At 50.4% G+C, this 24,378-nt stretch overlaps 8 protein-coding genes across 8 annotated transcripts in view; 4 read left to right on the top strand and 4 right to left on the bottom strand.

Annotated features, from left to right (window-relative positions):
- Positions 1-5,246, bottom strand: part of CONPUDRAFT_61916 (Clavaminate synthase-like protein) — a gene marked incomplete at both ends in the record, with an annotated part of 7,304 nt that extends 2,058 nt beyond the window's left edge. The window contains 2 exons of the mRNA XM_007773604.1: positions 4,990-5,100; positions 5,169-5,246. Coding sequence (XP_007771794.1) covers positions 4,990-5,100; positions 5,169-5,246 — 189 coding nt within the window. The remainder of the gene's footprint in view (positions 1-4,989; positions 5,101-5,168) is intronic.
- A 603-nt stretch (positions 5,247-5,849) lies between these two features.
- CONPUDRAFT_167928 (uncharacterized protein) lies at positions 5,850-7,222 on the top strand (the record flags this gene model as incomplete). The annotated part of the gene is made up of 3 exons (XM_007774047.1): positions 5,850-6,511; positions 6,645-7,021; positions 7,080-7,222. 2 exons carry the CDS (start codon positions 5,850-5,852, stop codon positions 6,838-6,840), a joined length of 858 nt encoding a protein of 285 aa, XP_007772237.1. The 3' UTR covers positions 6,841-7,021; positions 7,080-7,222.
- A 718-nt stretch (positions 7,223-7,940) lies between these two features.
- CONPUDRAFT_75695 (uncharacterized protein) lies at positions 7,941-10,261 on the bottom strand (the record flags this gene model as incomplete). The annotated part of the gene is made up of 13 exons (XM_007773713.1): positions 7,941-7,990; positions 8,051-8,088; positions 8,637-8,740; positions 8,761-8,801; positions 8,831-8,930; positions 8,989-9,073; positions 9,137-9,161; positions 9,206-9,266; positions 9,313-9,340; positions 9,396-9,414; positions 9,475-9,769; positions 9,831-10,055; positions 10,112-10,261. The coding sequence occupies 13 exons, from the start codon at positions 10,259-10,261 to the stop codon at positions 7,941-7,943; spliced, it is 1,221 nt and encodes a 406-aa protein (XP_007771903.1).
- Positions 10,262-11,515: 1,254 nt separating this feature from the next.
- CONPUDRAFT_92240 (uncharacterized protein) lies at positions 11,516-12,408 on the bottom strand (the record flags this gene model as incomplete). Its single annotated transcript, XM_007774046.1, has 4 exons — positions 11,516-11,544; positions 11,601-11,895; positions 11,971-12,122; positions 12,234-12,408. 4 exons carry the CDS (start codon positions 12,406-12,408, stop codon positions 11,516-11,518), a joined length of 651 nt encoding a protein of 216 aa, XP_007772236.1.
- A 611-nt stretch (positions 12,409-13,019) lies between these two features.
- Positions 13,020-14,677, bottom strand: CONPUDRAFT_139047 (uncharacterized protein). Its single transcript, XM_007774045.1, has 2 exons — positions 13,895-14,677; positions 13,020-13,841 (listed from the first exon to the last, which is right to left on the bottom strand). Exons 1-2 carry the CDS (start codon positions 14,520-14,522, stop codon positions 13,348-13,350), a joined length of 1,122 nt encoding a protein of 373 aa, XP_007772235.1. The 5' UTR covers positions 14,523-14,677; the 3' UTR covers positions 13,020-13,347.
- A 448-nt stretch (positions 14,678-15,125) lies between these two features.
- On the top strand, positions 15,126-18,045 carry CONPUDRAFT_84215 (uncharacterized protein). The gene is made up of 8 exons (XM_007774044.1): positions 15,126-15,489; positions 15,557-15,681; positions 15,736-15,749; positions 15,806-15,951; positions 16,020-16,609; positions 16,662-16,694; positions 16,748-17,731; positions 17,903-18,045. Exons 1-5 carry the CDS (start codon positions 15,132-15,134, stop codon positions 16,331-16,333), a joined length of 957 nt encoding a protein of 318 aa, XP_007772234.1. The 5' UTR covers positions 15,126-15,131; the 3' UTR covers positions 16,334-16,609; positions 16,662-16,694; positions 16,748-17,731; positions 17,903-18,045.
- Positions 18,046-18,282: 237 nt separating this feature from the next.
- Positions 18,283-19,903, top strand: CONPUDRAFT_167923 (HET-domain-containing protein). Its single transcript, XM_007774043.1, has 3 exons — positions 18,283-18,416; positions 18,487-18,726; positions 18,781-19,903. Exons 2-3 carry the CDS (start codon positions 18,532-18,534, stop codon positions 19,897-19,899), a joined length of 1,314 nt encoding a protein of 437 aa, XP_007772233.1. The 5' UTR covers positions 18,283-18,416; positions 18,487-18,531; the 3' UTR covers positions 19,900-19,903.
- A 2,005-nt stretch (positions 19,904-21,908) lies between these two features.
- CONPUDRAFT_61977 (uncharacterized protein) lies at positions 21,909-23,129 on the top strand (the record flags this gene model as incomplete). The annotated part of the gene is made up of 2 exons (XM_007773608.1): positions 21,909-22,332; positions 22,489-23,129. Coding segments are annotated over 2 exons (1,065 nt in total), but the record flags the coding sequence as incomplete, so codon positions are not given.
- Positions 23,130-24,378: the final 1,249 nt, after the last annotated feature.

Raw genomic sequence — 24,378 nt, 5'->3', positions numbered from 1 at the left:
ACTCAATGAAGCTATCAGGATTGATCAGACAGTAAAAAACAAGTGACAAAATCGACTTTTATTGTGTCGCAACAATTACTGTAGTAAAAAACACTTATTCATCCAAATCCCAATGGTTCTCATTGTCTGAAATACCTAAAATTAAGTCTCCAAGTCCATCATCATGCTTCTCAACAGTCATTTCATCAATACCATTGTCCTCAGCTTTCTCTAAGGATAACTCAGTTGCTGAGGATGGCCCTGGCTCATGGGAAATTAATTCCTGGCAGCTGAGTGTCATCAACACCTGAATAGCTTCAACAACATCTCCACCAATGTGATTGCACCTTTTTGTGATTATTTCAGCAGCTGCAGAAAAAGCACGCTCACTGGACACTGAAGAGGCCATAATAGACAAGCAGCTGCTTGCAAATGATCCCCAAATAGGGTACAAAGGAAAATTCAACTGTAGCACTGATTGTTGGAATTATGTGTTCGTTATCGCTCGCATCATGACGTGTCATATTTTATCTTATTATATCCGAATTTTCGTAGTATATATTCCTGTCGTAGATAGTTGAATTCTTCACGCGATTGCCCTTCGGGCACCCTCCTCTTGCCCGGGACAAACGCGCTGTGCGTCGTCGCGAGCCCGTGCGACCTCGAATTTCTACACAATTGCGTCAGGGTTAGCTACCCTTCACCACCGCTGAAGTCGCCGGGACTCGCGCCGCCACAGTCCCACGCCGTCGAGGCGTTATCGCACGCTGGATCGCCTTATCGCGCCGCCATCACCTCCCCTCGTCGCTCGCCGCTTCCCCCCTGCTGCTCGCAAGAGCGCACGCCCGGCTGCCGCACCGTTTCTCGTGCGCCGCCGTCGCCGCTGGACCCCCACGTAAGTCCTCCATTGAGGCCACCTCCCGCCGTGTGCCGCACCTGCTGCCGCCGCTCCTCGCACGCCGCCGCTCGTCCCTGCTGCTGTGCCCCTCGCCGATATTGCCGCCGCTCTCGCGTGCTGTCGAAGACCCGGCCGACACCGCCGCTGTCCCCGCACGCCGTCATAGCCCCGCCGCCAATGCCTGTGTTGTCGAATCGCCCGCGTGAGGGCCGAAGAATCACGCACCTGCGCCCCCGGTCGCCGAAAACCGCCCGCCGTTGAACCCGCCGCCGCCGCCGTCGTCGAACCGCGCCCCTAGTCGCCGAAAACTAGCCATCGCCGCCCCGTGAAGTTGCTGTCGTCCATCGTTGCCTCCCCGCCGCTGCGTGCCGTTGTGCCGCTGTCGTCCTATCCCTCGCCGTTCGCCCGCATTCGCGCCCTGCGCCCTCAAAAGCGGAGATTGGGTTCTTCAAGTCGTTTGTTGCTGGATTTCGTAGGATCGGGAACCCTCTCGAGTTTGAGGGGGTGCACTGTATGTTTTTATTTCGTCGTTTTGTCGTTCGTTTTTCGCTGTTTCGTCCCCTCGTCGTCGTTGCTCGTTCATTTTGCCTCGCATTGTGTTACCTTCATCGTCGTCTGCTCGTTTTTTCACTTCTGTTGAATTTGTGAGCCTGTCATCGTGTTCACGTAATCGGCCGACGCCGAGATAAGATAATAAGACATGAGATGGGCGGAAAGACCACCAGACGAGTCACAAGTCCCGGGCCAAGGCTCGGGAAAGCAGAAGCTATTTATTAGAGAATCAGAAGCTAAATACGAGTACAGGAGCTACAGAAGTACTCCTAATGTATTTACTAGTATAAAGGAAGCGAGAAATCATACCTGAGCGCTATCAGCGTATCACACACCTTTTCTAAGCGTAAATCCCAAGAGGTTATGAGCCCCGCGCTCCCGCTCGCATATATTTACACCACGCTTCTTCATCGCCTCGCTTGCCACATCCTATTCCTCACGCACCGTGGACAGGCCATGCCGGAGAACGGCAGCAGAAGCACATCACGTGCTTGCACGTTCGGACTCAGACAGTCCATACGAAACTGGCGAAAGCTAGATTCGTGCGATTATATTCGCAATACCCCTGAGATGGTCCATGTTACCGAATGGGTAGATGACATAATAAACATTTATGTGAATAAACAAAAACAGAAGTACTCGGGTGAGATTGCCCGAGTAGAATCTGCATAAGGCCGAGAAGCCCAGCAGAAGACCAAACAAAAACTAGATACTCTCTATTTACGGAGCAGGTATTTGGACACGCATTAAGCGGACTGGTCAGACAATGTCCTGCTTACGAGAAAGAACAAACATGACACATGTTCCCAAACCTCAGAGTTTTGATTTGTTCACACGTTTGTAACATACTAACATACTCAAACGGACTATGAAGTTCTTAAAAAAAAAAAAAACTACGAAAGACAGACATAAAATAAAAGATACACCTGAAAGGTTGTAGAATAAGTTCGACAAACTGTGTTCATCATGAGAGAGAACCCGACTCATGTTCTTTGCCGGAAAAGGCAAGAGTTGAAACTGAGATTGAAACAGTCAAGATGAGACTGACTCTCTATACCATATATGGTAACAAAGTTTAAACTCAGACATGAGTAGTCGCACTCGAAAGTGCTCAAATAAATGAGAAAATATCTATAGAAATATAGAGTGTCTCAATGATATATACTCCAAAGACAAGATAGAAGTCCGAATAATTGGGCTGAGACAGTCAGACTGAAGTTGCGCGCCAAATATGGCAAGAGCTTTAAAACTCAGACAGAAAAATCATCATATAAAAGAGCCTATCGAAGACAGGTCCCTGAAATTATTCCCCCGAGCATACTGACTGAAGTCAGGGGGAGTTGAAAATATGAGAGATGGAAACGAAAATATACAAATTTCGGGAGACAAAAGTGTCCCAGCGAACTCTAATGCACTTTCCCAGCCGGGTTTCCGGCATGAGGGGGAGTAGTTAGATACCACGCCGAAACCGGCATATAAAAAGCTGCTTAAATGGGCATAAAGAATTCTAGAGTAAAATACGAAAGCTAGAATTAGATCCAGCATCAAAATAGGCGAGAATGATTTGTTGGAAATTCTTTTCGTCGATGATCTGGCCACTAAAGACACAATCAGAACAAAATCCGAGTAGAAAACTCAGTAACGAAAATACCAAATAAGAATCTGCGAGTCAAAGAAACAAGGCTATTAAAAAGCGCTACTGCGTGGCCTAATTATACCCTAGACCTAGGCATAAACAAGTCGAAATATAAATAAAACTAAAAGCTGGGATGCATACCAGCCCAAATAAAGACTTAGCCTAATAAATAAAAAGTTCTCTTGCATGCTGAGAATTTTTAAGAATAGAAAGCTCGTCAGATTAAAGAGCACAGTTGAAAAAATCTTCGAAGTAGACAAATGGGTCTGATGTATCCTCTGGAACCAGCATCCGATAAAATATGAAATAGCAAACTGTGGGCGTGAACATGCTTAAATAATCAATGCTGGCACGCGAAACTAAAGAATAAAATATAATAAAGACAACAAAAGCAACTGGCCATTGCTTAGTCAATTCAGACCTACAAACGGAGTAAACACTCGGCGAAAAATGCCGCGTAAGCACCGCGTTTATTATACAAAAAGAATAGACATAAAATATGGATATAAAGAAAGCATAAAACACTTTCAGACCATATATCATTCACGAAGAGAATGAATAAAGAACCTAGAGATGACACAAGATTATCAGAACAAGACAATGACAGTGACTATACTCACCAAACCTCTCCCAAAACCAGGACACGAAAAACGTGTCCCAGACTCGGCATGGACCAAGGTTTGAGGGGGAGTGTTGAATTTGTGAGCCTGTCATCGTGTTCACGTAATCGGCCGACGCCGAGATAAGATAATAAGACATGAGATGGGCGGAAAGACCACCAGACGAGTCACAAGTCCCGGGCCAAGGCTCGGGAAAGCAGAAGCTATTTATTAGAGAATCAGAAGCTAAATACGAGTACAGGAGCTACAGAAGTACTCCTAATGTATTTACTAGTATAAAGGAAGCGAGAAATCATACCTGAGCGCTATCAGCGTATCACACACCTTTTCTAAGCGTAAATCCCAAGAACTTCGTGTCGTCGCCCGTTTTTGTTATGTTACATTAGCTCGCTCGTATCGAACAAGGGGGTGTGTTGGGATTATGTGTTCGTTATCGCTCGCATCATGACGTGTCATATTTTATCTTATTATATCCGAATTTTCGTAGTATATATTCCTGTCGTAGATAGTTGAATTCTTCACGCGATTGCCCTTCGGGCACCCTCCTCTTGCCCGGGACAAACGCGCTGTGCGTCGTCGCGAGCCTGTGCGACCTCGAATTTCTACACTGATTAGAGTCATAAAATATGATACAACAAGATGACTTACACCCCACCAATGGACAATAGATATCTCTTTTGGAAGAGGCGTCACAGAGCCAAGGTAAGCATAAAACTCTTGAGCCCAAGGTGCTGAGGCATTTTCAGCTTCACTGTTTGCACCAAAACTGTCATCAGGACATTAGTAACCTGCTGAGTCAAACATCACATAATCACTAACATAACTCTCAAGGCTATATTCTAATAATAGGGCAAGTGGGTCAGATAATGCCATAGCTAGATTAGGACACAGCACACTTTTGATTAGGATTTCCCACAGTCAATAGAAACATTGTACACTATCTAATACTTAAGTTCAAGCTATACAACCTTTTGTTACTAGAGTAATTGTACAGTCATATCAACATTTTTCAAAATTTTAGCTACAGGCCCTGGCTTAGGCCCTGGGCTCGGGCTTTGCAACAACCCAGGCCAGGCCTTAGGCCCTCAAAAGCCCTAGCCAGGGCTCGGGCAGGGCTTGGCCTATACAGGGCTTGGCCTGAGGGCTTTAGGGCTTCAGGCCTGGCCCTGCACAACACTACTTTGAGGTCGCGGGTTGAGGCGTGCGAGGATATGCGGTCGGGGGAGAGTGTGAGGGACTTGGATAGTGAAGATGCACGCATATGCATGAGTGGATTATGGGCAGCGGATGGAAGCAAATCTCACCTCGGAAACCTTCTCCATTCCAACGGCGCTGTAGCCTCTGTGCTTCCAACCTTCGGGTGGGTGCTTTGCCTTCAACTTCGTTTCGAGTGGAAGAGCAAATAGCTTCTTTGACTACATGTACCGAGGTTAGCAGCTAGGCAAATCTTCTCGTAGGCGATGTAGATAAGCAGAGCACGTACCCAGTCAAACATGTTCTGTACCTCCCCATCTTCGATACCAGTGTTGATGAGGTATGCAAATCCGACATCCCGACAAGCGACATAGAACGCGTCTGCGATGTGCTATTCCCCGGACAGGATAGCATCGTTAAGATACCGTACGGTTTCATACATATACCTCCTTATCAGCCTGGGTGACAAGTGAAAATAGAGCCAGTGAATATGCTCACAGGCCCATTGACCTCGAAGTTGGCAAAGTCGATGATAGGCAGAGATGCCTTGTCGTTCTTCATCGTAATGGTCATTTTGTGATGACTGGCAGAGTGGTTATCCGCGCTGGACCTACGGTGGAAAGAGATAACGAACGTCGAAGGAGCATGTGCTCGTCGATTTGGACAAGGTCCTACATAAGTATAGTGGGCCAACAGGGGTCGACTCTATGAAAAGAGTGTTCGGTTCAACCCGACATGAGCTCCGGGTTTCCCGGACCCAATGTAGCGTTCGGCCCCGCATGAGGACAATCGTGGGAATCAATTGGCGGTGGATGAGTCCCCTAGCACTGACATTGGCAAGGACGTGCATCACCTCGAATCACTTCAATTACCTCGGATCCGGGTCGAAAGATGGGCTTGGGATAGTATATATCGCCCACAGGGCCACATGCACAGTATCAAACCACTTCTACCATAAGCACTCATCACCATGTCCCCAACTTTCGATGAGTCTTCCACCCAGTTTCTCATCTTCAAGGACTGCCTTGCTCGACGCCTTCTCTCCTATCCGGCTTTTGCGTCCCAAAGTGATCCCACAGACACCGACGAACTCGATGACTTCACAACTTTCCTCGCGAGCGAGACCTGGTCTGCTTTGCCTGAAGCTCTCCGACAACTCTCACCAGACTCCGCAGACGCCGGATATACCGCCGACGTAGATGACCTCATCAGCACCTCTGTCGACCTCATCCCTCCGAATGTGCTCGAAACGCTCACAACATATGTCGCTCCCTCTCCACCTTCAGTTCCATCGTCCTCTCCAACTAAGCTCTCGAAAACTTCCAAGAAACCCGCCAAGAAGTCCACCAAACCCCCTCCCGCGTTCTCTGCCCCTGGCCTACTCGAAGACGTCCTCACAGAATACGCCTCCGAAGCGCGCGCTCCCGACATGTCTACTGCCGATTCCGATCTCCCCCCGAATGGAGTTCCGAAAGGAGGCTGGAAGTCGACGCGTGCGGACGAGTGTGAGATCTGCGAGCGCGAGGTGCATCTCACGTACCACCACCTCATCCCGCGCGCCGTGCACGACAAGGTTCTTAAGCGTGGATGGCACCCTGAGGATAAGCTCAACTCAGTTGCGTGGCTGTGCAGGTATGTAGCTTTCCGCCTTCTGTGTGTGTTTGCGGAAGAGATCTCGGGTCTAACTGTTCCTTTCTCTCCTTCCTCTTTCGACTGCGATTTCGTTGATTGCTCTGGGCTCGCACGTTCGGTTTGGGGAGAGAAGACATTGTCACTCATTCGTGCACCGTGTCGCTACGCATGAGGAGCTCGCGCGCGAATTCTATACGGTGGAGATGTTGCTCGAGCGAGAAGACGTCCAAAAGTGGCGGGCTTATGCTTCGCGCCAACGATGGGGCGTCCGACCCAAGAAGAATCCCACTTCTTCTTTCGCACGTCAAGTTCTGAGTCAGGGAGCCTAGAGGTTAGGCCTGTTAGAGGTCTCGACCCAAGTGAGTCTCGTAGTACAGCATGTCAGTCATGATAGCGTCTTAGCGGCAGAGTCACCTTCATGAAAATGTCTGAATTCAACCCGAAAACGTCTTTTTCAAATAGTGACAGTATGTCAAATACTTGTTGACTTCCATAAAGACGGTATTTATCGTGAGCTAATCAATCCACGCGGTCAACGAAATCCCCTTGAAATGTCCTCCACCTTTAGGTTTGCCAACAAACTGCCCCAGAAAGTTCGAGGAGTTAACCAGCCGACTACCCTTCTCAGCATCATAGAACCAAATCTCGGCTCTCTCTTCAGAAAGTACCATCTCAGCCGCGTTCGCTCGGATCCTGAATTCATCCTCGGACACATCATCAGTCAGAATCAGTAACCCCGGGCAATGTACCGAGTTGCATTTCCCCTTTTGACCTCTTCCCTTGAATTCCAAGACATGCTTGAATTTGAAACCGAAGACCTCGAAGTCGACATGGGCGGTGTGGAAACAGGTTATTTGCAGACAGACTGTGGCGTCGCATGCTTTAATGCACGGATGGCAGCAAGGGATCGGCGTTGCGCAACAGTCGCACGTGTCGCAGTCGCCGCAGGCGTCCGCGTCGGGCTCCCTGATGTGAGGAGTGTAGGGCCTGAAATATGTTAGCCTCGGAGGAGGAGTGTTATGAGATAATACTAGGGTCTACCTGTGAGTTTCGTGTACCTAAGAAGTGGTTGCGTTAGTCTATTACGTGAAGACCAGAACGACGCGGCCTCTCACAGCGGTTCTATCAGTTCTACTAGTTACATCTGTGAAAATAGAAACAGTATCGGTGACCGCCGACATCGGAGTAGAGGGTGCGATATCAGAGTGAGCCATTGCACCTGAGGAGAGATAGGACGGTGGACGCGCTTATATGTGCATAGAAATCAAGAAGCAGTGCCACTATTGAACGTTTACAAGAACGAAAACAGGCATGGGTAATCCCAGCGTCAGAATCGTTGAGCCCTGTGTAATATTCCAAAATAAAGACTGCATATCAACGTTCTTGACGCCAGTTTTATTTTTTTGATGAGAAACATATGCACTTAACCTCACGGGGTTGTTGGGCACACACGACGAAAGGGGTTTCCAACTAAGCCGCCTGGGTATGTCACATTTGTCTCATCGGTGTCAGGAACAGATCAATACATAGCATACGCACCCATGTCTCGAATATACACGCCCGTTCCTGGCACACAGCTGAATATACATGTACAAAATAACTAAATACTAGAAGTCCGTAATGTTGTCGCCAGTCGTTCCGAAGACAACGATGAAAGTATCGAATAAGTTGATTACATTTTGTCATGCCATAACTTATCAGGGTTGATTGCATGTTTAGCTACGCGGGGTTACTTTGCTCCTCTTCGGTCGGAACGTACCTAGTTTCCCATATGTTTGTTGTGTGTATATAAAAAGCCTAGACTGCGTAAATTTATACTCCAGGGTACCGAACGGACTCCTGATCATCACTATTTGAGGACGCGTTCAGGTGGTTCGCGGAAACGTTCCAGCACCGATTTCGAACTTCATTCCTTACAATGTCTTAGCGCTGAGCGCTGAGCGCCGGAGACGACCATTTTCAACGAAAAGGATGTAATCCGATCCGAAGCACTGATTCTGCTTCTTTCCCTTATGGTTCTTTGGACAACATTCCTCGGAAGCGCCCCCCATGAATTATGGGAACCATGAAATGAAACCTCCGCCATTGCTGGCTTGGGAACTTCGATTCTGGACCTAATGCATACCTGACTATTCTTGTTCTATCCTCGATGCCATAATTGCCGCATACAATTTTGAGATCAGGCTGAATTCTCATATGCTTATTCAGCAACCATTGCCCAAAGGTCAGCTGTGTAATAGTCAACATACATGATTGACAATATCCAACATATCGCATCCAAAGTGTTCATCTAAAGTGAGTTAAATCGCTATGCAGTACTATCTCTAGCATCAAGAACGTTGGAAGGCGAATGGGAGAACTTTATATTGCCAAAAGGGCCATTTTCGGCATCGTGTCGCACTATCTCGTCCACGCGTATCTACGATCGAATAATGAGGCCTGAGGCCTTTAAAAACAATTTCGACATGAATGCTTACCTCAACAGTGGGAAGCTCCGAGCCTGAATTCGAGTGAAACATGTGGACATTACTGTTTCTCCTCCAGACAATGGAGGTGTTGATTCTAAGACAGAATTAAACGCGATTTTAGGTTTAAATCATAATGATTGAGGCCGACCACACGCACGCAGCAAGGACGCAGTTGGCTTGCACTAGTGAAATTAGTGAATAGTTTCCCAGAAAATGCAGTATTTACCTCCTGCGATGACACTGAAGGGACCGAGCCATATCTCACCGACAGTATGGTACCGTACAAGCTGGACAGGATTAGTAAACTTCAAATAATACATTTTGGAGACGTACGCATATTAGAACGACAATGCGACATATGCTACACGAATAGATGTAAGTTCCCAACCACGTCTTAGAACAATGTTACGAAGCACCTAGGTGGAAACCCGGTTTCTGTTCATTCCATGATCACGATTAACGAAGGTGATTCCAAAACATACAAGTTTGACTCACCAAGTGTCCAAACGATCATTCGATCGATCTGTCGCGCCGTCTTTTGATGCGCCCATATTTTGGCTTTGACCAGATACCATGCCGTCCCACCCGTGATGAGCAGAGAGCCAACTATCTCGCAGGAGGCGATAGTAATACCGACCCACTGGTGCGAGCCAAGCCACTCCCCCGTGTATACAAAGCCAGAAATTGCGCCCCAGATCGTTACAACGGTGGACACGATTGTAGAAAGTACAACGGCAGCGGGGAGCAAGGGGGAGCTTGAGAGCCTCCATAGGCGGTACGCATAAAAGCCCTGTGGGGCGTACGGCGTCTTAAGTATTGTGCGAAATTGGAAAGGCTGTTCGAGCACGGACCTGCATGAGAATATTCATGACTGCTGTGGCAATGGTCATACCACCGAGCTGTGCCATGGGCAGTACTTTTACTCTGTCGGTATTCCCAAAGAACGTGATGGTCAGGCTCCATAGTAGTGCTGCGCAGCAGCAGAAGTAGAATACGTCGACGAAGCTAAGAATGAGTTTAGCGATGTCGCTAAAGAACGTTTTTCGTCGATGAATGAAGTACATTACTGCAGCGACCTATCAGGACATTCCGTCAGGAGATGTCAGACTTATTATGTTAGAAAGTAACTCACGAGAGTCTTTCTCCTGCGTGAATCCGAATCAAAGTTTGAATAGTAAAAATACCCTTGGAGAGCGGCGCATCCCAGCAGAATCGCGCTTCCAAGCGTTCCGACCTCTAACGGGCCTATTACCGCTGAAACTTGGGCCTCGATGCTCGACATGAAGCTTCAAGGAGAGCAAGACGTCCTGACGTTGCTGGGTTTAGGGTAGTTGTGAGACGGGAGCAAGTCCTCGTATCAACTCAGCGAGTGATATATAGGCCTAGTCCCACAAGGCACGGCTGCGTCCAACGATCAGGTCAGGTGAGATAAACGGGATGGCCAAGACGAGTATCCAATACTACATCAAGCACAGGATGCGTCCTTGATGTGATCCTGAGAAATTTTTCTTCGTTGCTTACAAGTTGCTTGAAAGAAGGTTAAAAGCACCGTCCCGACTATGTTGATCACGCCACAACCATGAAAACCCCACGTTAACTCGAACTCTGTCATGGTCGCAAGAAGGGCCGGGCCGTCTTACGCTGAAAGTGTCGGCACCCATAATGCTAGTCGGAGAGATCGTGAAAGCAGCTGCTTAAAATAAGGCACGCATGATGTGATGTGTTTTTAAGGTTTGCTTCTTATAACCGCATTGAACGCCATGCGCAGCTTTCAACATTTTGTTTCCGCAGGTTATCAAATAAAAATGTGAATGTATTCAAGCCTTTCCTCGGGCATATATGGTCATAAAATAAAACACATGATGGTACAGAAACTCAATAGACTAGTGTAGTAATCAAATTATGCGTCTTCACCGGAGATGTTTGGGGTGTATAAACCCGAATCAGAGGAAGGCATCGCGATATGAATCTGTGGTTCCTTCCTGGTGTTGTATTGGCTGCTGTTGTGTACCGATTCGTCAATACATATCTGGATAAGGTTATAATATTATCATCATTCTCGTCCTCAGACTTCCTTTGGCTGAGCGTACCTCAAGAGGGATTGCTTGGGAAACTCGTTCCGTCTCAAAGACGTGGACATGAGGCTCTTTGCGCCATATGACGGATGTGTTCACGCTGAAAGAAAATTGCATATTCAGGTTCGCAATGTAGCCTTGAAGGTGGTAACCTACGCGGCAATGACACAGTTGGCCTGTACTGCAAATATCATGAGGGTCATTTGGATGCCATATATTTGTCACGACTTACCTCCGGCAATTATTATGTACGGAGCAAGCCACAAGTCTTCGTATGAATGTTAACACGCGGGGGAATGTTCTTCAACACGGGCACTCACTGTTGCCTGCATAATGCACAACCTACCGATATGAGTTAGCAAAGAGAGATTTCCTGTAGATCTAAAATACTTACGAATACTAGGGCTGCGATACGACAGATGCTTTCAAAATCTAAGCTTTCAGATCCACGAAACCTAACATCAAAAGTACCTGGGAGGTAAACCGATCTCTAATGCGTAACTTGGTTTTAGTCCAAACATCACGGGAGCGTTTAATATTCCTCACCAATTGTCCAAACGATCAGTTTATCAATCTTCCGTACAGTGTTGCGGAGAGCCCATGACTTCGACTTGTGGAGGAACCACGCCGTGCCTGCCGTGATAAGGACGGATCCCCAGATCTCTGAGGATAATCCCAATATGATCAACCATCGATGACTGTCAAGCCACCCAGCACCGTGAACCACTATTTGACCTGCACAGCACAATGTTACAATTGTGGATATTATCGTGGAGATGGCGACCATGAAGGGGAGGATGAAGCGTGTAGAGAGCTTCCAGAGGCGGAGAGCGTAGTATGACTGAATGAAGAGTGAAATATCCGGTGTCACCTATCAGTATGAAGCGAAGCCGCACTGTGACTTCATATGACACACCTGCGTCAGAATGTTCATCACCGCTGTCATCGTCGCTGTCCCACTGAGTGCGGACGTCGGGAACGCTTTGACTTGCTGCAAGTTTCCAAAAGCTGATATTGTGAGCCTCCAAAGCATCGCTGAGCAGAAAACGAAGTGAAGGAAGTCGGCCACTCTTCAAGGGGAATCAGCTCTGGAATGAGATGCTGCGGAGGAAATTCAGACTAGAGACTCACATAGATCCCGCTACCTGAAAGAGTCCAGCTCAGTGTTATGACAGTCACAAAGGGAAAATAAGTGGCTTACGAAGGCCTTTCTCTTGCAAGAGTCATTTTGGCAGTTACAATGGTAAAAATAACCCTGTAGTATCGCGCACCCCAGAAGTATCGCACTGACTAGTGTACCAATTTCGACCGGGCCAATGAGGTAGGATACATCAGTAGCGTCAGAGATGGGCATGGTCAGTGTCGTCCTCGAACGCGATAGTACTAGTGCACTACCAGGGGGTTTCGGAGTCAAAGTTGATTCGAAACAGGGCCCCAGCTCCTTTTATTTTAAGACATACGCCTAACCTGTGAAGGCCTCATTTTGGACACCCGCATGATGTCCAATACTGAGTGGAGGCTCAGACTTCATTTCGGAGGAACTTCATGCCAGTGTGCGCGTTTCCAAGCATCAATGGCAACAAAAACCCGTGTAGCACGCGACGTACTAAGAACAGCTCAACGCTGTGCGTTATGTAGTAAAATATATATGGGAAGTTCAAACCAGTGGCATATGATCCTGGTCTGACCATCAGTATACAAGACAGCTGACGGCTCATATGAGAATGTCATAACATACTGGAGGAACTTTGGCATTAATGAAGGGACTGTAAAATGAGGCGAACTGAAGGTGCCAGCTTGCACGTTTGGTGTGTCATCTGTGATGAACAAGTGATGAAGCTGGTCTGGTTTCTGATTTTTCATCTACCATGCAATTCAAAGCACAGCGACTCATCAAAAAAGCTGCGTAGCATAAGTCTGAAATCTTCCTCTTTTCATCCATCATCCAAGATACCGCATTTCGGTGTCGTCACTTAAAATTCGCCTATGTGCCAACCTCGTCGTGTGTCGAAAATGGAAAGAATGCACTGACGTCTGGTCCAAACTCCACAAGGCTAGTGCCGAGCAAGCCTACTCCAAGCTGTTCTTAGGCAAACCGCAGTATCACTACATTAGAGCCGATCACAAGCCCCTGATCAACAACTTCTGACCGCGGGGTCCACATCGTCAAGAGAGTGTCGCACAATGAAGCAGCTACAGTATACTCCTAAAGTCCTCGTAAGATCATCAAAACATGAAACAGAAATCATCCAAGTACTCCACACACCCAACCACCACATCACATCACATCACATCACTCCACACCCTCCATCTCCTCATACGCCCTAATCCTCTCAACCGTCGAATCCGCCAAATCACCCTCAACAGCCTTCCACTCGCGCGCAAAATCCTCCGGAACCGCGCCAACAATATCGCTCCTGTCCTCCTTGCGCTGCACAACAAGCGGCGGATACGCGCTATAGCTCTGCATCATGTGCATCTGCACGAGGTCCTTCACGGCGTGGTCGACTGGCCGCGAGTACGCGTAGTCCGCGCTGCGCAGCAGCGTCAGGAGCCGGCGCGCGCCCTTGCGCGAGAGCGCGTAGCCGTGCAGGCACAGCGCGTGGTAGGTCTGCCGGAAGCGCGGGGCGCGGGGCAGAGGCGGGTTGTGGTGCTCGGAGGAGTGGCAGTGGCCGAGGAAGAGGATGTCCCAGTCGGGAGGGAGGTGGGGGAGCTGGGGGAGGAGGGTGTGTTCGATGTTGAAGTCGATGTCGATGTCGTCTTCGAGGATGAGGCCGAAGGCATGGTCTGGAGCGGAGGTATCAGGTGCGGAGGTCTAGGAGGCGCAGGGTGATACGAACCTTTCTCGACGATGTCTCTTATTGCTTGGTAATGCGAGTGCCAGCATGCGACAGCGGCGCGGCGCATCACTTCCTCCTTCCTGATGTTGTTGAGCGCGCTCGCGGAGTGCACGCTCGTGCGCCAGGACGGCCCGCTCGCGGGTGGAGAGCTGATGGGATGGTTCTGGGCCCACTGTTGCGCATCTGGCGGAGACATGTCCCAGTAATCGGCTCCGGCGTACAGAGCGGGCTGTGGGCCAGTGATGTTGGCGTCGAGCGCGATCACGGATAGCGCTTCTTCGCTCCATGCGAAGGGGAAGGCGTGCGCAACGTACGTGTCGCTCGACGTCTCGTCAAAGTCTTCGGGTATGGACTCCGCTGCGCTGATGTCGGTTTCGTCGATCCTGGCCCAGCGTTGCCATGTTACGCGCTCGAGTAGGGTGTCTATGATGGGCAGGCTGGCGTCTGTCGCATCGATAAACGTGAAGTCGAGCTCGAGGGCGCTGGCGATCTGGTTGAGGACGTGTCTTCTGTCCTGTCTCCGAGCGAGCGAGATGGCGTATATCTCCGCAGTGTCTGATGGTGAGGAGAGAGGGAACAGAGTTCGGGAATGGGCGAGCTGGTCGGAAGGAAGGATACTAGCGAGCATAGCTCGGTAGGACGAGATAGTGCCAGTAAGCCAGGTCTGGCTGACCTGGATAGTGGATCGAGCGTGCCATGGAAGACTAAGACCAAGTATGCAGAGAGTAAAGGCGGCTAAGATGGTGGTAAGCACCTGTGGCCTGCAACCAAGGATGGCGGACATGACCGATGGGGTGCTCGACCGCGTAGACTGACGAGAAGAGGGGGCGATGTCAAGCATTAGACGCTGAGTGCGGCACGAGCGGCGGCCGAAACGCTGAGAGGCAATGCAGCTGAAACTCGGACATGAGAATGTTGGCGGGTTTAGAGGAGGCGCTCATGGAGCTGGGTGGGCAACGGCAAGACAAGGTCCGCAAGTCGCGATAAGCCTGTCGGAACTAGCCGAACTAATCCCTGAGTGCTCTTTGACCACACCATTTGTATTTCGACATTCTGGGGACATGGAAATATAAGAAAATGCGAGGAAGATGTCGACTTGAGAACGTTGCAGGAACGTGAACCTGTTCTGACATCTCGAAATAGCGCCATGTGTACAGCAAGCCTTATGACCAGGGACAGGAACCCACTCCAGCGCCATCTCATCCATCCTGCCATCCACCATCCCCCACCAATCACCATGGCTTCATACCAAGACGCCGCCACCCCAGTCCACTACACCGACCCCTCCCTCAAGCCGAAATACGAAACCAACGGCTTCGTCATCGTCCGCGGCCTCATCGAGGACGCCGACCTCGCCGAGCTCCTCAAAGCCTCCGCCGACGCGATCGCCCAGACACGCAAAGGCGACTGGCACCGCTGCCGCACCGTCGGCTCGCAGTTCCCGCCGTACAAGCCCGGCACGGACTTCTGGGGCGTGCAGCATGTTATGCACCCCGATCTCGGGCAGACGGCGTTCGCGAAGTGGTACACCTCGGACAGGCTTGTGGAGGTGGCGCGCACGTTGCTGGGGTGTACGGAGGATAGGCTTCAGATGGGTGAGTCTGTTTGTTGAGATCATGCGTTGGGACGGGGCGCTGATAGTGAATGTGCGATCGAATGCAGAGCTGTTTAACCTCCTCATCGATCCGCAGAGCCATGACTTTGCGCTTCGATGGCATCGGGACGATGTCAAGGCAGACGCGACGAGAGAGCAAGAGGAAGCAGCCTTGGCGTTGTGGACTCATGGGGTAAGTGAACTAAGCCATACTATCAACTCATGGTTTAATCGCTTGCCTGCATAGGTTCAATGGAACACGCAAGTCACTCTCTTCATCCCTTCCTCGCCCGTCCGCTGACGAGAAAGCATTTCAGAGCCCTCCACGAAGACTCATGCCTCTACGTCGTCCCCGGCTCTCACAAGACGCCGCGCACGGACGGACAGCGCGCGTGCTCCATAAAACCAGAAGCACCAGAGAACCCTCTGGACATGCCCGAATCCATCCAGGTCACCCTCAAGGGTACGTCCCCACTACTGCCTGCCTGCCTTTCTCGCTCGCTCACACCTACCCCAAAATAAAACAATCAGAGGGCGAAACAGTCTTCTACAACTCCAACATCCTGCACTGCGGCGCATACACAGCCCAAAAGCCCCGCGCGACACTGCACGCGTGCGTGGGCGACACCGTCGGCGGCTCGACGCGCGCGCGCAACGTGCTGCAGCACGGGATGGAGTGGATGGAGGGCGACGCGTTCCGCGGTGTGCTCAGGGACGTCGATGAGCAGCGCGCAGCGCAGACGCAGACGCAGACGCAAGGAAAGGGGAGGGGCGAGGTGATGCTGAACAATCTGCTGCAGATGCGCCAGGGCGTCACGGGCGATGTTGGGTATTCGCAGGGTTGAGGTGCGCGGTTGGGCGATAGCTGGTGTGGTTGGATCATCATGAAGCTTGTATTTTGAGACGTATTTGTATGGACATGTTGTGATCAGAAGCGTTTGGCTGAGCATTAGGCGTTTTTGTAGTTTCGTGTGAGCATAAGAGATGGAAAAAAAGATGGGGCAAGGTGAAAAATATTGCAAGCGAAGCAGGGCCCAGTGGCATTTGAGAAACACCATAGACAAGCCATGGCAGGGCATAACAAAGGAATAGCCATGTTGATGAGATTCAAGCGATTTCACCTGCATCGGCATGGTCATGAGACACGAAACGAAAGTGAAAATGCACACTCACTGCCAACCACACTCGGCGCTGTCACGACGAGATCTGCTCCTTTGATGAGCATAACTATAAAAACAATTTTGATCTAAAATACGCACCAGGAAGTAGCGTGCTGGATTGTTGTCCGACCACGGAGGCTGCAGCTGGAACTTCCACTGTCACGGACTTCACCTGCACCTCTTCTAACAGTGCACTTCCGTTGGTGGCTGCAGTGTCCCCCATCTCTACCTGTTGCGTGTTTCCATTGGCAAGCGCAGGCACAGCTGCTACCACGTCCGTCTGCTGTCCACTCCCATTCACAACAGCTGTCGACGTAGCACCAGAGCTGGCATCGGCCACAATCACAATGACTTCGGCGGCAGGCTGAATAGCAAGGTCCGCAGCCTCACTGTTGCGCTGCGACCTCGGGGCGGAGGACGATGGCTTCTTGTTGATCATAACACCATCGAAGACTTTCTTCTCCTTCTCCTCCTCTTTTTCCTCCGCGTCTTCTGGTTCCTCCTGCTCTCCCTCGGCATCTGCCTCCTCCCCCTCCCCCTCTTCTTCATCTGCTTCTTCATCTTCTTCCTCTTTCTTCTGCTTCCGAGACACAGCAGCCTTCCTGGAACCACTCGGCCTTCCCACCCTCCGCGTACCAGCCGTCGCCACCTTCCTAGCCCTCACCGTGCGCTTAGCAGGCGCAGCAGCAGCCTTGGTCGCCGCCTTCCCCTCCCCCGCCCGATTCTTCGGCGGCCTCCCCCTCTTCCTCGGCGCCCCCTCACCCCCCGCCGCCGCCGCACTCGGTGCCGCGGAGGTAAGCGCAGCCTTCCCGCGGGTGGACAGCGCCTTCCACTTGCCAGGCACGTCCGCCGCGCCCGTCTTCATCCCGCGCGTCTGGATGCCCTTGAGCTCGCCCGTGCTGCGCGTCGAGATGCGGCGCCGTTTGGGTGTTGCTGCGCCTGTTCGGGCGCTCGCGGGGGGCTTATCGTCGTCGTCGCCGTCGTCGGGGGAGGTAGCGGCGGCGGTGCGTTTGCGAGAGGTGCGGGTTGGGGTTGTTGTTGTCGTTGTGGGTGCGGAGCGGGGGGGTGGGATGTCGAATTTCACTGGTTTTTGGTTTGTTTTTGGGTGGGGTTATGTGGGACGGGGGTGGTTGGGGATGCGGGGATACGGGGTGGTGCACGATAGGATAGGATAGGTTTTAGTGAAGGAACAGATGAAAATGAGAAACCAGTAAATTAGGGGGATGCATGAAAATCAAGAACATGGACACCCACTGCCGCGTTCATTGACATTCTGGAGGAACTCGGTCATCTCCTCCTTGGTGCGCGAGAGACGGTGGCCGCCCGTGATGTCGCGGCATATCGAGCGCAGCGTCTCGGCCTTGAGGTGGTCCCACGGAAACTGGGACATGTTCGCTGCGAGTGTTCGACGAGATAGTCAGTAGTCAGCCTTTGAAAGGGGCGAACACTGACCTGGTATGACGCGAAGGGCGCGACGCAGGGAAGAAAGGGATGAACAAACGGGCGTGGGCAGGTCGCGGATACAGTATATGAATGTTCACGCGCGCCAAGGGGAAAACAAACAGGGTCAAACCACGGCCAATGATGCTCTTTGCTCAGACCCGTCACAAGTTCTCAAGTCTAGGTTGTTTTATCGAATCTACAGCCTGCAGGCGATCGCGTTAATCTTCAAGTTATACGTCCCTTCAGTATCATCTTAGTCTCCTACAGATACTCGCTTAATGGAGGGCTACAATTGGCCGATATCTTCTCATTTTGGAACAACGGGGTACGTGGGGCATGAAGGGTATGGCTCACAGCCAGACAACCGTGGGCTGGTTGAGCAGGTGTTTCCTCAGGTTGTGTCGCTGGCCCACGAAAGAGGGTATGGAGGGCACAATTCGATGCAAGGAAGTCATCGGCGGGTCGAGCAGGATTCTCCTCAGCCTGGGACGGTGGTCTACGAAGGGGGGTACGGCGGGTACGGCGGGTACGGCGGGTATGGAGGGTATGGAGGGTATGGAGGGTATGGAGGGTATGGAGGGTATGGAGGGTATGGAGGGTATGGAAGGTATGGAGGGTACGATCAGGATCAATCGGTGCGTCTCCAACACGAAAAGATATAGGACGACTTCATAAAGCATACTCTACAGCTTACTTTTCGTGAACCCCGCATAGATCCTAACCTGCTCCGCCGAGTCGCCGCCAAAGTTGACGGGATGCTTAACCAGTATATTCACAACGATATGCCAACTCGCTTGATACATGTCCCTACAAGACGGCTCGTCGGGAAATCTTTCATCTTTGACTACTTCCGTTCATCCATCCAAGACGATCTCAACGTCCTTGCGCGCCGGCATCCATCCAAATACATAGAGCGCGGTTTTTACCGGGGCGATATTGACACTATCATCCGAAATACTGTGGCGTATACAACGCTTTCGCATCGATGGGGCATCGGAGAACCAGCGTACTCAGCATCAGGGATTCTCGAGGGCCAGGGCCCCGGGTACGACAAACTTGACCAGTTCCTGAAAGCAACCTCGGAAAGGGGCATCACATTTGCCTGGTCAGATACCTGCTGTATCAACAAAAGCAGCAGTGCCGAGCTTGATGAGGCTATTCGGTCGATGTTCCGCTGGTACCAGAACTCGACCCTCTGCATTGTTCATCTGGCGCAAACATTCGATGACGGCGATGTTAGCGAAGATGAATGGTTTAGGCGAGGCTGGACGTTACAGGAACTTATAGCACCTCTGCGAGTCAAGTTCTTCAACAAGGACTGGATTCCTCTGAGCTGCGACGCGGATGACAAAGTGGATGATGACCTAACACCCAAAAACAGCGAGTTTGAAGACAATTTCGCGTGGGACAGAAATATGGAGCTGTCCAGCAAGAAAGCGTGGCATAGCTTGACACATTTCAGCTATACTAATTCTCTGGGAACACGTTCTGGATTGCTCCTTCAGATGGTTTCTACCATTACAGGGATCCGAGAGGGCATTCTCGGGGGTAGCTTCGATCCCACCCACATCTTGAGCATACCGGTAAACACGAGAATAACATGGGCCGCTAACCGGAGCACGACCCGGGGGGAGGATGCGGCGTACTCTTTGATGGGTATGCTAGGGGTTAGCATGCAAACAGCCTATGGAGGGGGAAAGGATAGAGCATTCCGCCGGTTGTTCGAACTCCTCGTCCAGGAAACGAACGATTTATCCGTGCTATTCTTCCGGAGCGAGTACCTGGCCGCGCTCACCAGCCGACTATAAAGCCTGTACCATAAAATTTGACTGGAGGAATCCTCACAACTACGCGTACCGACGCCGCCTTCAAACGTCCATGGCCCTGCAACTAGGATCCATTCGCATGACAGCTCTTGTCATAGAACTTCCATGCACAACCGGTGAACATCCTGAGCGCGTCATTTGTTCTGCCCTGAACGGCGCGACTATAGAAATTCCCAGCGGATACACATTTTATGAACAGAGGAATTATTACCTCGGTGTCATAACCTACCACTTTGTTGCAACACAGTCAAAGATAGCTCTTCCAGCTACCGTCATTGCCTACGTTCTTGATTCTCAGTGCCCTGCAATGGATATACCTCCCTCGCGTGTCTCAATACAGGCCTACATAAACATGAAAGCGATTCAGGACGTCTCGGATTTCGCATTTGACGTAGTTTCTCCTCCCACGAGTATGAGCATTCCTGGCGAGCGGCACAACTCATATTTTCTGGTTGATTCAGCGGACTGCAAGTTTGCGGATATATACATCGGGTCAAATAAAGACCCAAGTGCTTGGTGGCGCACGAAGGATGGCTTTGGTCGAGAGAACATGGAGAACAGTGACACAGAATAGTTGGAATTAGAGTCTTAAAGTAGGAATCACTATCCAGCTGATGTCCGTTTCGAATGAAGGCACAAGTGTAATCATGACATACAAACTCTGGGATACTGTGGTTTTTCACGTCCAACGGGCTAACGGAGATCCACATATGTGTCTTCACTTTAATTCGAGAACGTCAATACTGGTTCGGAAGGGCACCCGCCATTTACGAGCAACAACAAGGGGTCCCCGGATGGGCACTTCGAAGCACCGCGCGGGTGTCACCGTTATGGCGTATCTCAGGCTTCTCAACCCCCATTTTCTTCTGACGTTTAGCCAGCTTGGCGAGGTTACGGGTAAAGAACCAGCTGATACCGGACTCAAATCATGGCAAGGCGTAGGCGCAATTGATCCGGACATTTCCGACTTTACATATGATGTGGTGTCTCCACCAATCAACCACCAATATCTATAGACATTCTTGGGCGGCAGCCCAACAGGTCTCATTTCCTTGTCGATGCAGCAGACTACAAATACGCAGATATTCAAAGATCTTCAACCAGACATAAGGACGCTTACTTGCGTCCTCTTTCAAGCTGAGGGACGCTACCTAATACCATTGTGCCCGAGGGACATGAGAGTCACCGCGATGAGTTGAGTCGAAGTCGGGTACAGCCAGGAAGTCCATGGAGCACCAGAGTCCCAGATTCAAGCATTTCCCACCACGGACCCATTTTAATACCCGAAGCGCCGACAGAGAGCTAGCGGTGCTGATTGAAGCTAGCTGGCTATTTAAAGAACTGTGTGAGTGAGCATTTGTAAGTATTCTCATGCACAAAGGGACACATAAACGGGATAAAACCAACGCACGGATCTCATTCATCTCCAGGCTACTCCTTGCTCAGGACCGTCATCAACTCTGAGCGTACAAGCGTGCGTGAGCTTCTATCTCCAGCAGATATATATCTCACCTCTCCCCCCTTTAGCCTCCTACAGATCTAATGCGACGCAAGCCCGGACGCGTAGAGCCAGCAGGCCGGGCTAATTTGAGGCAGGCATCTTCTTCTCAGTCCGGAGTGTCGAGGATCAACCAGGATAAAGTGGTACGCTTTCAGCACCTCACCGGGCACGAGACAACCTGACGGGAGATACCTGTAAGCATACTGCTCTTGAACGCCCCGACGATCCCAGACTCCAGCAACTTGCCATCAAGGCCGACGAACTTCTAAAACAGTATATTCATGATGAAATACCCACTCGCTTGATACACGCTCCTTCGAGAAGGATCTTCGGAAGACTTGACATCTTTCGTCACTTCCGTTCGTCCATCCATGACGATCTAAGCATCATAGCTCGTCGAAAGCCAGCCGCGATCCCTCATCCATCCTCAGGACTTGACGACGAATATCAGACAAGATCAACTGTGGAGTTTGTCATTCAAAACACTGTTAGATATACAACGTTTTCGCACCGGTGGGGAGATGACGAGCCAGCCTACTCTGCGAAAAGCACGCTTAAGGGTAAAGGTACCGGTTACAAGAAACTTGTCCAATTCTTGAACAAGACCTTGGAACGGGGAATCATGTTTGCTTGGACCGACACCTGCTGTATTGACAAGAGCAGCAGCGCCGAGCTTGATGAGGCGATCCGGTCGATGTTCCGCTGGTACCAGAATTCGACCCTTTGCATTGTTCATTTGGCGAATACCGACCAGGTAGAAAGTATTCACACGGAGGAATGGTTTAGGCGTGGCTGGACGTTACAGGAACTTCTTGCGCCACCGCGGGTCAAGTTCTTCAACAAGAACTGGACACCGATATGCCCAACTGGGGACGACAAGAGGCCCAACGAAAAATCGCATTTTGGCATGTTCCGTCCATCTATCAAGAGGAGCCTGTCTGTGTATAGGGCTTGGCGAGATCTGAGGCGTTTCCGCTATGCTGCATGCCTGCAAACAAGGGCTATAGCACTCACTCGGGCCGTTTCTGCCACTACAGATATCTCGGAGTACATTCTCAGGTCTTGGCCAGCCCACATCCTGGAGACACCGGTAGCGGAAAAAATGGCATGGGCCGCCAACCGAATCACGACCCGAGGAGAGGACATGGCGTATTCTCTAATGGGCATACTGAATGTCAGTATGCAGACGGCATATGGAGAGGGAAGAGATAGAGCATTTCGCCGGCTGTTTCAGGCCATTGTCGAAGAAACGGATGATTCATCTGTACTTTGTTTTGACAGCGTTTGCTGGCCGCACTCACCAGCCGACTACAAACTTAAAGATAGCACGGCAGAGTTCCCCCCGCGAGACGGCGACGGCTACCCGTATCAAAGACATCTCCTATCGTCCATGACAGTAGCGCTGGGTCGTATTCGCATCAAAGCTCTGATTTTAGAGCTGGACTGCGATGAAGATGAAGGACCTGAAGTCCGTTGTCCTGTCCTCAACAATGCCGTTGTAGAGGTTCCCAAGAACTTGGATAAACCTTCGCACATGCCGATGACGGCTCTCAATCTGGGGGTCATCACTTACTATCCCGTCAAAGAAAGGTCAAGGATAGCGTTGCCGGCCATCACCACCCTTTATTTTGTTCGGTCTCCGTGCCCTCGGACACTGCCGTTTTTGGATTTGACAGGAGACACCCGGCCGATCCTGACAGTGAATTTTTAGGATGGCAAAGCTCCGGCACGATCGGGACTGAACCGGACTTCTCAGATTTTGCATATGACGTGGTTTCGCCTGCGATATCTATAATAATCCCCGATTCCTCCAAGCTGCCCTTTAGTTCTTGCTTTCTTATTGATGCAGCAGACTGCAAGCCCGCAGATATATACATATCTTCGACTGGCAGATTAGGTCCTGACTGGACATCAGGATTTTGACACATGCATTAACCGCACTTTCTTGACTTTGCTAGAGTGAACCTACTTTCCCAAACTTTGAAACCACAATTCTGCTATAGTAGAGAATTCAGATCGGTTTGATAGATTCATAGCTTACTCTTCCTAACGAGAATTGCAGCTTAAATGCCACTGATGCGAGTAAGTACTGTAGAGGAGTAGCAGTTGAACGTGTAAATATATCTTGCTGTTAAGGAAGAAATACGAAAATAGGACTGCAATCGGAAGAGGAAACACGATGACTTACCGCAGGGATTGGGCCGAATTGGACCCACAATGCCATTCAGCATCGGACATACAACCCCAAAACCCTGCGTTCATTCAAGGTGGAAATACTGTATGGCGCAAGCTTGGAAGTAGTCAAACAAATTGCAAGCGACAACTGCTGTACATGTTGCAGGGTGGACAGGCGAAGGGTAAAATCTATTTAACCACAGATGAAAACTTTGTACTAGTAGACGAGTGCTGACACTGCAGACAAACGACGATTTTACCCGGGATGGAATCGAGAAAAAGAGGCGGAGAGATGAAAGCCTTTTCGTCCGAGTTTTGGAATCCCCTTTTGCACAGGAAAAGGTGTTCTTTTAGCCGACATTTGCAACAATTTTGCGCTGGTAAAATGGACGGGTTACCGAGTTTGGACCCCACCCTCCCGATTTGGACGTGTTTCTATCTAATCTCCGCACAGAAATGCAAACTCCGATGCAAAAGTTTAACTTTTCAGTAACTTTTTCCACAGCAAAAGACGGGTGAAAAAGGCTTTCATCTGTCCGCCTTCTTCAATCACTTTTTTTGACAGAAAAATCACAGTTTGTCTGCAGTGTGAGAACAAGTTGTGAAGTAGAGCGTCAGTTGTTTGACAAAGGCTGAGATTCAATATCTCAATGCCGAGGTGCCGAAGCCGGCACCAACGCGTCGCGCTTCCGCGAGGCGACTGAGCTGTGACCTCAAACCTGTTGGGTGCCGCTCACCGACGCGTTCAACCCGCCGTTGCATCCAGAGCATCGGTCCGCGTACTC

The sequence above is a fragment of the Coniophora puteana genome (genome assembly GCF_000271625.1).
Source record: "Coniophora puteana RWD-64-598 SS2 unplaced genomic scaffold CONPUscaffold_11, whole genome shotgun sequence".
Lineage (NCBI taxonomy): Eukaryota > Fungi > Basidiomycota > Agaricomycetes > Boletales > Coniophoraceae > Coniophora > Coniophora puteana.
Note: the sequence above shows the minus strand (reverse complement) of the source record. Positions and strands in the feature narration are given on the sequence as shown.

Excerpts from the sequence above, each read along its gene's own strand:
- CONPUDRAFT_167923 (XM_007774043.1), top strand. The coding sequence starts at position 18,532 with ATGCAAGGAAGTCATCGGCGGGTCGAGCAGGATTCTCCTCAGCCTGGG. Across the intron at positions 18,727-18,780 it reads GGTACGATCAGGATCAATCG|CTTACTTTTCGTGAACCCCG; the intron begins GTGCGTCTCCAA and ends CATACTCTACAG.
- CONPUDRAFT_84215 (XM_007774044.1), top strand. The coding sequence starts at position 15,132 with ATGGCTTCATACCAAGACGCCGCCACCCCAGTCCACTACACCGACCCC. Across the intron at positions 15,490-15,556 it reads GGAGGATAGGCTTCAGATGG|AGCTGTTTAACCTCCTCATC; the intron begins GTGAGTCTGTTT and ends GATCGAATGCAG. Across the intron at positions 15,952-16,019 it reads CATCCAGGTCACCCTCAAGG|AGGGCGAAACAGTCTTCTAC; the intron begins GTACGTCCCCAC and ends TAAAACAATCAG.
- CONPUDRAFT_139047 (XM_007774045.1), bottom strand. The coding sequence starts at position 14,522 with ATGCTCGCTAGTATCCTTCCTTCCGACCAGCTCGCCCATTCCCGAACT. Across the intron at positions 13,842-13,894 it reads AAGAGACATCGTCGAGAAAG|ACCATGCCTTCGGCCTCATC; the intron begins GTTCGTATCACC and ends CCTCCGCTCCAG.